The 12,340-nt window shown below is 39.7% G+C and overlaps 1 protein-coding gene across 4 annotated transcripts in view; it reads left to right on the forward strand.

Annotated features, from left to right (window-relative positions):
• nfkbiz (nuclear factor of kappa light polypeptide gene enhancer in B-cells inhibitor, zeta) overlaps window positions 1-2,218 on the forward strand; it is a 29,152-nt gene extending 26,934 nt beyond the window's left edge. For 3 of the 4 annotated variants that reach the window (XM_048541080.2, XM_048541081.2, XM_048541079.2), the window contains exon 12: window positions 175-2,217. In XM_048541080.2, the coding sequence (XP_048397037.1) occupies window positions 175-228 (54 nt within the window). In that variant the 3' untranslated portion in view covers window positions 229-2,217. Of the gene's footprint in view, window positions 1-174 lie in introns of all 4 variants that reach the window. The other variant, XM_048541078.2, reaches the window with a different exon arrangement.
• Window positions 2,219-12,340: the final 10,122 nt, after the last annotated feature.

Genomic DNA, 12,340 nt, shown 5'->3' on the forward strand with positions numbered 1-12,340 from the left:
CTATAAACTTAACAAAAGCAACGTCTAGAATGATGATAGTGGATGCAACTTGGAAATTTATTTTGTACACAAGAAACAATGGCAAAGAATTTTAAAAAAAACTTTTAAAATAAAGTATTAGTACTAATTGAAGTCTGCAATCACTAACTATCACTTTTTTCCTTTCTTTTGCAGGTTAAACGCATTTTGAAGGGAAAAGCTGTCCAGTCGAGAATGCCTGTCTTCTGACTTCTTGTTTTGGGAACTTTTACCTGTGACCCCCACTGTCAGTTAGGCAGTCCTAATAGATTTGTATAGAGAAATTTGCTAGCTCGTGGCAAATATCTGTTGTTTCTTTTAAAGAAACTTTCATTGTTGACTACTGTGTAGTATTTAGTAAAAATAATAATAGTAGAATAAGCCTGTGCCTTCAGCTCCATGCACATTATTCAATTTGTGCAGTTAAAGGGCATCAGCTACTTTTTAGAATGTATGTATTTTTTTTTCTTAAATATATATAGTCCAGAGGATCACAGCAACAATGTAGACATGATCAAGTACACATGCCTACATATGAATTTAACAGACAGCTTTGGTATCTTTAAATATCATTTGAATCTTATTTGGATCAGGATATATAGTTTAGACATAACATGTAAATAGTTAAGCTCTTCTGAGTTTTTTATCTTTGGATTTGCTGCTGTGAGAGCGATGTGAAAGCTTAGAACAATCTTATTTCAATTTTTTTTCTTATGGTTTAATGAGATCCTTGGATTTATTGACCACATCCATAGTATTACACACCTTTTTTAAGATGTTTTGGAAGGAAATGCTCAGAAGAAACTATAAATATCATTTCGTTGCATTCCTTTCAATGTCTTTTTCAGTGCAGACTCTGATATCTGACATGGGCTTTCTCATCTACTCTCAGTGATGTATGAATTTCATCAAAAAAAAGTACCTTTGCAATGAGTTTGGCATCCTGCTTGCCAGTTGAATGTACTTTGCTTTTGCAAGCCCTTTTTCATGTGAGGGCTTTGCTCATTCTTATACCATACGTATTCACTATGGTATTAGCATAGCACATATTGAAATTTGGATGCACCACCTGAAATCAAGATGGCTCAAATATTCAAAAGTAACATGAGAGAAAGTTACACACTGTATTTAAAAAGAAACTAGTAAATGGTGACATTGAGAAATTGGAAGAGGTTAGATAGTACAAAATAGTGTAGAGAAGGTTAAAGGCAGTCAGCCACAATTGAGGGAATTATAATCAAGGAAGAATTATTCTACAGAAGATGAATATAAATGGTTTGGTATACGTTTGGAATGATACAAACTAGTATAAGTGCCAGTGCCTGATTCCGAGTTAACTGGATGTGTAAGTGTTTTTTAAATATTAGCTGTTTATGTCAACAGGTCTATAATTGTAGTTCTCACCAGTGAAGGAAACTGTGTTCTCAATCATTTCTGTAAATTGTGCTGGATTTAAGGAAGACCATCCTTAGTACGTCACTATAATTGGAAAAACAGTTATTGTATGCATGTAATTGATTTCTGTAACCGATTTTAAGCTTAAAACAGTCATTGTAATTTTGTTGCACTTGATAAGTAGTGACTTTTTTTAGTGAAAATACATGTCGAATTGTGAACTATTTAGCCTTAAATCCAAGAAAGCAACTATTTAGAAGGTAGTTTTGAACAATTAAGGTCTTTAATAAAGTATGTCTTGTAGACAGTTTTTCACTCTTTTATTTGAGGAAAACATTGCATTAAATATTTGATGCATTATCTGTCTGGTTTCCAGTGTGTTTCTTGGAATTTCAACATTAAGTATCCTGTCTTTGGTTTCTATATGTGGGTTTTTGAATGTAATAGTTTCACTTCACTCTGGGAGGGGTACACATGTTGGAGGCTAAGAATTATCCTGTTTTCATAATATTTAGTACTTTGTTTTAGCTCTAAAATGTTAATATGTATGTCCGATTCAGAAACTAAAACTCATCATTAATGTAGAAAGGTGAGGTATTTGACCTCAATTTTTATTCCCTCTGTCTTGCTGCTAATCAGTACCTCAACTCCTTGTTTCCTGCTGTCCATATCCCCTGATATTTTATACCTAACAATAATTTATCAATTTTAGTCTTGACAGTTCAAGTTTACTCAGTATCAACAGTTACTTGGTAGCAGAGAATTCTAGGTGTTTGCCGTTCCACATGTGAGAAGGTGTGACCCAATTTCACTGTTAAATGACTTGTCTACAAACGTGCAATTAAATGCTTTATTTTAGATTCTGACATCAAATTTCTCTGTCTACTTATTGAATGCTTTTATAATTAGATGAACTTGATGAATGGTAATCAGCCCTTTTTGTGAACAAGAACACCAGATCTGTGCATTTCTGCAATCTTTAGTTTCTCGTGCTATGACCCACTGGGGTAGTGTTCTGCAAATTGAGCCCTGCTATTTCTAGAATTGTAACAAATGTTGTTTGTTTCTTTTGAAAGGTAAATTAGGATGCTCTATCTGACTTTCAGACCAAGAGGGTTTAGGTATTTATGATAAATAATTATCATTCAGTATAAGTAATTAGCTTAAAAAATAGATATGAGCAGAAGTGTTAAATGCCAATGTAATGAATTTCTAATCCCCTTTAAAGCCCATATAGACAGTGACAATTGGGGAAGATAGACTGTTGGCAAAGGTAAAGAATAATTGGAAATTCATCTCAGTGGTCCTTTTATTCCTGATTCGGATGTTGGAATGATGCCACTTAGTCCCTTTGTGTTCAATCGTCGTGTGTGTGTGTGTCTTGTTTCCATTTTCAACCTGGCCTGTTAACTGAGAACCAATCAGTTTCATTTGTAAACAACTCCTTGGCTTCTGATCGTCTGCACGTTGCAGGACTCCAAAGCCACAAAACGGCTTCACATCAAGTAGTGAATTCATGAGCTTCCTTTTGGGTGAGCAAGAGCTAGAAGGAAACTTTCAAAGTTATAAGCATGAAGGAACAAATGGTCAGATGTGTATTGGTGTTTCTATCATGTGCCCACTGAGAGGAGCCATAGTATTCTGCTGCTGAATTAAAGTGAGGAGAAGAAAGGAATTTTGAAAATTTAGCCTCTTTAGAACCATAATGTAAAGAGGCTAATGTTTGTGTGAAGTAGATCACAAATGTTTAATGATTGTCTGACCACTTGGTCTACTTTTGTCAATGGCAGTTTCTCCCTGATTACTTCTCTCTGGTCAGGGCGCATCTATTTATTTCTCTCAACTCTCCAGAAAAGTGGGGCTGTTGTCCTGAATCTACTTACTAGACTGAACTCCATATTTCATAAGGTTTTATTTTTCCTCTATATGCTTGTTAATGCCTTTTGTCTGATCTAAAATGTGGTTGTCCAGAATTGGATGCTATAGTCTTGTTGTGCCTGAACTGTTGTTTTATTGATGCTCAATATAACTTCCTTTACTATTATCGATATCGCTTAATGAATGCCAGCATACTGCATTCTTTAACTGATTTCTCAACCTACCCATCACCTTCAATGATGTTTTCACATCTACCCAAGGTCCTTTTGACTCCATATTTCTAAAGGGGGTGCATCTGTCATTTTTACTTATATTTTAAAACCTTTTTGTTCTTCCCAATGAAATAAATCACTTCACTGTTCTCTGCATTAGATTTTATCCGCCACCTGTCCACCCAATCTACCAGCCTGTCTATGTCCTCGTGAAGGTTATGTTCATCACAGTTTGCACACAACTTCTAAACTGGAGGATAATGCAAAACTTGGGAAGCAGTGCACACTCCAGTCTTAAGACGTTAAAATAGATGCAGAAGAGTAGTTGCTTTTCTTATCTAATCCTGGGGACCTCCACTGTGTGCTGAAATTGACAACTCACCTGTCAATTTTAAAAGAATTAATTAAGTCAATTGAATATAATGCTATGGGGTGAATAATACACTTACCAGAGGCAGGCAGGTGGGAGTAGGAAGGGCTTTTAGTATTTTAAATGCAATGAGTGAAAATGCAGGAGAGATGGGACAGAGTACACCCTTAGGAGGTGCCTTGTGTATGTTGAGTAGTGTTCCTACGAGATGGCCCCTCATCACTACTTGTCAATTCCTTCTGGCAACCGAAACACATAGCAGCACGCTGAGGCAAATAAAGAGCAGTCCTGACTTGTGCCTTATTGCCTGTGGATAGGCTTTGGACAGTCAAAGAATCCCCAGTGTCTCAACTTCTTTTGTAGCCACAGCATTTCTAAGGCAGATGTAGTTCAACTTATTTTTTAGTCAATTATATCCCCCAGGATGTTGATATTAGAGGAATTCAATAATGGTTAGAGTTAGTCATTGCCTGGTACTTGAGGTGTGAATGTTACCTGCTACATCCAGCCAAAGCCTGGATATGGGATGGCTGCATCTATACACCGGCTGTTTTAGTAGCTGAGGAGTCATGATGATGCTGACCATTGTGCAATCATCAGTGAATATCCTTGCTTCTGATTTTATGATGGAGGGAAGGTCAGTGAAGCAGCTGAAGATGGTTAGGCCCAGGACACTACCCCGAGGAACTACTGCACAGATGCCCTGGACTGGAGATGACTGACCTCCTTCACCCACAACCATCTTCCTCTCTGCTCTCCAACCAGAGGAGAGATTATCCCAATTCCTATTGACTCCAGCTTTACTTGGAGAACATGATACACAGTCAAATGTTGCTTTGATAACCAGGGGCAGTTACACTCCACTCTGGAGCACAGGTCTGTTGCCAATGTTTAAATCAAATGTGGAGTGACATCAAGAACCAATAGGTCTGAGTAAAATGCAAACTGAGCATCAGAAAACAGATTATTCCTTAAGAGCTGCTTGATAGGTTGATAACACCTTTTGTTCCTTTTCCAATGATTGAGAGTAGATGATAGGGTGTGATTGGCAGCCAAAAAAATATTGCAGTTAAAAAGGACTCCATGAGAACTATGAAGCACCGGGGTGAACAAAGGTAGACAGAGAGAATATCCAGTCAATACCTAAGATACAAATTGATGAAAACTAATGGTAAGCCAGTGGGAGACAATTGAGATTTTTTCAGGAACCAGCAGTGATGACACAAAACTTAATAAAGAGAGAGAAAATTGGCTAATTTTATAAACAAAAATATTTTAACAATTCAAATGCCTCTACTAGTATATCAAAAGAGAAAAGCTAAAATTAACATAGGGCCCTTGGAGGATGTAACTGGGGAACTGATAATTGGGAAGTGGTAGGTAATTTAGGCTAACATTTTGTGCTGGTCTCCACAGTGAAGGATGCTGAAAATATCTGAAAGAGGAAAGATCTTGTATCAGTTTCTATCACAGGAGGCGTAGTATTGTCAAACTAATGGGACTAAGGGTAGAAATGTTACCCAGCTTCAAGGGAAGTGACTGCAGAGGTAGCAGAGTGATGCCAACAAGTGGGTTCAATTCCTGTATCAATTAAGTAAGTTTGTCAATGGAGGTCTAACTTTCTCATCTTCATCCCTTACCTAACATGTAATGACCCTCAAGTTCAACCCGCCACCATGCACTTTTCTGTAATGAAAGAGCATTCCCTTGGGCCTATGGCAGTTCTACCTTTTGGAATCCAATATTCAGGAAGAAATAGCAGGAAGACAACACAATTAAACAAGTTAATGTGGTTTTCTGAAAAATAAATCATTTTGACAAATGTGCTAGAATTCTCAGAGAATATAACAAACTAAGTATGGTGGCTCAGTGGTTAGCACTGCAGCCTCACAGTGCCAGGGACCTGGGTTCAATTCCAGCCTTGAGTGACTGTCTGTGTGGAGTTTGCCCATTCTCCCTGTGTCTGCGTGGGTTTCCTCTCACAGTCCAAAGATGTGCAGGCTAGGTGGATCGGCCATGCTAAATTGCCCGTAATGTTCAGGGGTGTGTGGGTTATAGGGGGATGGGTCTGGGTGGGATGCTGTAAGGGGTGGTGTGGACTTGTTGGGCCGAAGGGCCTGTTTCCACACTGTAGGGAATCTAATCTAACCTAATCTAAATAAAACAGTACTGGCACGTATAGTGGCTTTGGGTTTTCAGAGGGCTTTCAATAAGTCTATCACACAAGATAGGAGCTTATGGTATTGAAAGTAATGCATTAACATGCAGTGAAGACAAAGTCAGGATTAATTTTTTTTAGATTGGGAAGCCATAGCAGGCAAGGATTAGTCTTATTGCTTCAATTATTTGCTTCGTATATGAATGACATGGAAGAGGTGTCAGAGTGTAATGTATCCACATTTACTGTCTATACAAATATAGGTGGGAACACATTTTGTGATGAGGATATAAAGGAATCTGCAAGGGGTTATAGTTAGCTTGAATGACTGGATAAAAACTTGGCGATAGAGTTTAGTGTGTGAAAGTGTGAAGCCATGCATTTTGGTAGGAAGAATCAAAAGGCAGACTGTTATTTAAATGGAACTGTAAGAAAGTACAGTGGAGGGATTTGTGTGTTCTGGTGAAAGAAACACAAAATAGCAGCATTTGGGTGCAGCAAATAAGAAGATACATGGATGTTTGGAAACTAGTGCTTTGGATGTGATGTTTTAAAACGGGGAAATCTTATTACAACTATGTAGGATATTGACGAGGACACAATGGGGTACTGTGAATAGTTTGGGTCCCTGTATTCTTTAAAAAATGACATATTGGTATTGGAGGCTAGTTCCTGAAATGAAGGGGTAGATTTATCAAGAATGGCTAAACAGATTCAGCCTTTATTCATTCAAGTTTAAATGAATGAAGGGTGATCTCATTGAAATATACAAGATTCTGAGGGGGTTTGACAGCGTAAAAATTAAGAAGATGTTTCTGCTAGTGGGGGCATCTTGAATTAGGAGACATTGTTACAAAATAAGGGCACAACCACTGAAAGCTGAGATTTCATCTTTCTTCCAGATGGTTGTTGGAAAGTCTCTACCCAGAAGTTTGTGTAAACTCGGTCACTGAAAGTATTTAAAGAGGAGGTAAATAGGTTTTTTAAATATTGGGAAGTTGATGGCTATGTCAATCTGGCACTAAAGAGGAGTTGAGGCCTGGGGCAGATCAGCTTTAATCTTGTTGAATAGTGGGACAGGCTTAAGGGACCAAATAGCCTACTACTGCTCCTGTTTCTTAATTTCTTACTGGTCAGATTTGTCCTGATGTTTGTTGACAAAGCATACCTGGGAAATTTCTATCAGGTGGACGCAAGGATTAAGCCAGGATTGACAAATACAGGCAGACATCATTATCATTACAAACGAGTTTTTCCCACCACTGAGGTTAAACTGATCACTTTTGGTTGTTAGGCTTATCCCTTAAGGGTGGAGACAGGAGTAGCTGAATGAGCAATTTTGCAGCTGCTCTGGAAGTGCTTGGCAAGGGATGCAGATAGTTCACTGGTCTTCATTGTTGTTGGTAGAATGTTCTCAGTGCCCATAGCCTTTGCATTATCCAATAGTTTCAACAGTTTCTTGTTATCAAGTGGAATGAATGAAGTTGGCTGAAGACTGGCATCTCTGATGCTGGGGATTACTGCCTGAGGATGGATGCAAATGCTTCAGCCTCGTCTTTTGCACTATGTGCTGAGTTTTACCGTTATTGAGGATGGGAGTATTTTGTGGTGTTTTTCCCCTTTTTTTAGATGTGTATCTGTTCACTACCATGCATAACTGGATGTGGCAGGACTGCAGAGAATATAAGAACATAAGAACTAGGAACAGGAGTAGGCCATCCAGCCCCTCGAGCCTGCCCCGCCATTTAATAAGGTCTTGGTTGATCTTTTTGAGACTCAGCTCCACTTACTTGCCTGCTCACCATAACCCTTAATTCCTTTACTGTTCAAAAATTTATCTAGCTCAATGGACTGACATGGGAAGGGGAAAATAAAGGAAGATTTATAATGGGCATTGCCTTATATGTGAGAGGGGAACATCCAGTGAAAATTCACCAAAATTACTGTGAGGAGAGGGATTTGGTTTTATGTACAATGCTGAAACAGCAGGGTTCATATCTAGGAAACACCTTAATGAAGGAAAGAGGATCAGGAATTAAACGTGCTGGAAGGCATCCCATCAGTCATCAGGGGAGATGTTGTTTGATCACTATCAGGTGTCATGAAAATGTCATGTTTATCTGTTGACCACTTGAGGACAAAGCCTAGAAGGTGAAAGGTCCAGCACCTGCAAAATTGCTCATTCAGCTACTCCTGTCTCCACCCCTAAGGGATAAGCCTAACAACCAAAAGTGAGTCAGTTTAACCTCAGTGGTGGGAAAAACTCGTTTGTAATGATAATGATGTCTGCCTGTATTTGTCAATCCTGGCTTAAGCTGCCTCTCAGACCTATTACTCAGGCACACCTAACGAAGAAGCCTCTTCTACACGGGTAACAAAATAGGCTGCAGATCTATTTCTCAACATAAAAATACTGTGCCTAATTTAAAACCTGCCAGATGAAAACCACTTCATTCTTAACTTGCGCACAGCACAGTCCTTGGTAAAACAGCACTCTGCTTGTCCAGATAGGAAGTGTGGGAATATAAATAGAAGTGTTTATCACCCCCATGCAAAATATTCACCGAATACCTGTGAAAAAATATGAGGTGTATGTACTGTATGTTCCAATTGGTGGAATAACACTTAAGACAGGGGAGATGAAATGCAGACCAAAGCTGTCAAGATATCAAGGCCAGCAACTCACTTTCTATGCTACTTAACTAGCTGTGCACAGATATTCAGATTGGTTATTCACTTGGATACGCAGCCTGTATAAAGCTTTCATGAATCTATAACCTCTGTATTGGTACTGAAAAGAAAATTGACCATTGAATATGCCTATAAGGTGACCTGATTTTGCAAGAACAGTCCTGGGTTTTCATTCAATGTCCAACTGTCTCAACAATTTTCCAAGATAGTTCAAATGTCCCAATTTTCACCATTTTTGGGAAATGTGATCATAAGATCTCTCCCTGCCTATTGCCCCTCCCCAAGTCACCACCATTGGTCACCAGACATGTTAAAACCATCACAGAGCCCCACCTTCCCAAGGCATTTCATTGTATCCCAGTTTTGACATTAGAAAATCTGGTCACCCTATTACAGAGTAACAGCACACAACATACAGAAACACTAAGTAGCTCCAGGAAGTAAAATCTTGCAAGATAGTTACATAATGCAATTTTGTTTATGCTGTCACCCTAGGCGAATTACAAAGAGGTTTTGTACACTGTAGATCAGATTTCACTCAGATTGCCAATTTGGCCTTTCCTTCATGAAACAAGGGAGCTCCACACTTCTGAGAGGAGATTCCAATCAGGGGTCCTTCAGAAATCTGGAACTGCACTTCCATTCTGGCAGTCCTTTCATAGTGTACAACTGATGCACGAAGGCAAATCACCCCCACTTTTCACAACTATTGGCTGCCTTTTTCTGGAATTGAAAGTTTCTGAATCACAGACAGCCATTTGGACATCTGCTGTCAAATGGCGAGGCCATTTGAGTAAGTGCAATATGTAGGGTGCATTGAGGGTAGGGTGGGTAGGGGCTAGGGTAGAATGGTAAATAAGGTGCCAGCTGGATAGAATGCCAGCTGAGTAAAGATAGAATGCCAAATGGGTAGGATATCAAGTGAGAAGAGGGTAGAATGCCAAGTGTGCAAGATGACAAGTAGCCAAGTAAATGTTGCTGCATTTAGGGTATGCCAGGACGGGTGGGAGAAATGAGGTTTGCTGGGGAAGTAGGTACCATGTCTTGGGGAGGTTTTGGCCCATTGAGACAGGTCAAATTGAATGGGGGAGAGATGAGTAGGTGAGTCGGGTCTGTTGGGGAAAGGGATATGTTGGGCTCGCCATGGCAGCAGGAATAGTGCGCTAATTCCATCAATGAGAAAAGGCAGTTTGAGGCAGATCAGGAGAAATGTGGTCTGCTCCACTGTGGGGCTGTGTGTCAGGTCAGGGTCTGGGATTGTAGTTGGATGGGTGCGAGGTACATAATGGGATCAGTTATTCAGGAGCTACGCAATTAGTTAACTTCTCCTGAAAATTAATTCCATCAAAACCCTTTGAATTTCTGATTAAAGTGGAGATTTTGGAGAGTTCTTACGATAGAGGTATTGCCAATTGGAATCTTCAATTTCCTGGACAATTCCCCCAGAGTCTGCTATGATGGGAAATCCATTGGCTCTTCTTGTACAATTGCTGTCTGGCCTGGTATGACAACTGCCTAGTAGTGGAAAAATCTGCACCTGTCTGTTTTCCTGTAATTGCAGACTCTAAAGCTGAATTCTTTTTAAGGAGTAGGAAATTTTATTGATGTACCCCTGAGATTTTGTTATTTTCATACCAAGTTATAAATGCAGCTGCCTCTCCTCCATTATGTTGCGCAGATTTACACCAGAGAGAAAGAGCTCGCCGCCAGCTTAAAAGATTATATTTTAATTTTTAAAAAATTACTTTTATCATTTAATTTTAACAAATCTTCATCAAACATTGCTTTCTCAAATTTTGAGGGTTTCATTTGAGAGTTACATTTGTCAAATATGCTGACCAGTTTGCTCACGTTTCTGTGAGAGCAGTTTGTATTGATGGCTAATAAAATCATTGATTCTTTTAAATATTATAAGCAAGAGTGCCATGAGAGCTTAGAGCTAATAGAATTAGATTTTATTGCCACAGATACTCAAGTACAGGGATACAGGAGTACAGTGAAAAGTGTTCAAAGAAACTATTCCTGGTGCCATTTAATAACATAATAATACTTATGTTATTAACCATGCTATTAACATCTGTTGCTTCATCCATTCCACGTATTAAGCTGCTTTGAACTCTGCGCAGTAGTTTGATTACTTTTGTGTAAAACCTGACTGTGTGGCACAACTACACTGCTGGAATGTTAGGTGTACTCCCAAGAGACAGACGCCTAAATTGTGTGCCCTGTATGAATGCCACCACACACTGTTGGTTCATTGATGCAAACATCAGGACAGTTGCAGTCTGGCGCTTCTCTACAGGCATAGAAAGAAAAACTCAGAGAACCTTCACTGGGTGCGTACGAGGCCCTAGCCTGAAAGAAATCTTACATTAGGGAGCTGTTGCCTGGCAGCTCTCCAGAATGGAAGGCTACAAGTAAACTCAACAGGGATTGCTGGGTGACCTCCATGGATGATAAGTCCCTTACACACTGCTGATTGGTTGCCAATTGATTTCCAAGTGGTCTCCCCTCAGATTCTCAGAGTTGATTGGAGGGAGTGGGAAAGCGACGTGATTTCTATCCAGTACATACCTTACTGATCAGAAAGCCCTCTGGTGCCAACTCCAAATGTGCCGAGGGGCAGGGCAGAGGGGAAGAGAAACATTAAATTCCTCCTGTGATTGCTGATTTAACTATTACGCTTCCACAGGCACAACAATAAGGCAAAAGACCAATCTGTTTTTGTGTTGTTGAACGAGGGATCGATGCTGGTAACCATTTGATTCATTTAACTCATCCTTCCATAGAAATCTGGCTTGATGGTTAACACAAATGCCCCATAGTGCTAGGAACCCAGGCTCAATTCCAGCCTTGGTGTGAGTTGGGTTTGCACATTCTCCCCATGTTTGCATGAGTTTCCTCCAGGTGTTCTGGTTTCCTCCCACAGTCCAAAGATGTGCAGTTTTGGTGGACTTACTGTACTAAATTGCATGTATTGTCCCGGGATGTGCAGGCTAGGTGGGTTAGCCACCGTAAATGTGGGGTAATGGGAATAGGGTGGGAAGTGGGTCTGGGTGAGATGGTCTTCGGAGGGTTGGTGCAGATTTGCTGGGCATAGTGGGGCATCGTTCCATGCTGTGGGAATTCTATGATTCTATCGAACCCCTGCAAGACTCTCCAGCACAACATCTGAGTACAACTTTGAATTTTCTTGGAGGACCATTCCTTTGCAAGTTCCATTTCCTTCGATTCAATCCATTTCCTGGCAACAATTTGAGATGGAAGCAAACTGTTTTCAACTTCAGGAGTTACATTTGGCCCCAAAATGAGCTTCTACCATATATCTGCATCATCACTGGGACCACATGTTTCCACCCACAAAACTTCCCTGACTCCATCCCTGTCACTGTTCATCTGTTGCTAAAAACCTTCTGCGTAACTTTATTATGTCTAGATTCGTCTATTCCAACAGAAACATTGCTAGTCTCCCTGTCCTCTACAACCTTGAGATTATTCTTGACAGAATAATACCAAGAGGTATAGATACAGTTCATAGTAGTAAGACGGGGAATTTCAAGATTAAGGGGCACATTTATAAGGTGAGAGGAGAGAGATTTAGAAAAGATGTAAGAGGCA

The sequence above is a fragment of the Stegostoma tigrinum genome, chromosome 12, assembly GCF_030684315.1.
Source record: "Stegostoma tigrinum isolate sSteTig4 chromosome 12, sSteTig4.hap1, whole genome shotgun sequence".
Lineage (NCBI taxonomy): Eukaryota > Metazoa > Chordata > Chondrichthyes > Orectolobiformes > Stegostomatidae > Stegostoma > Stegostoma tigrinum.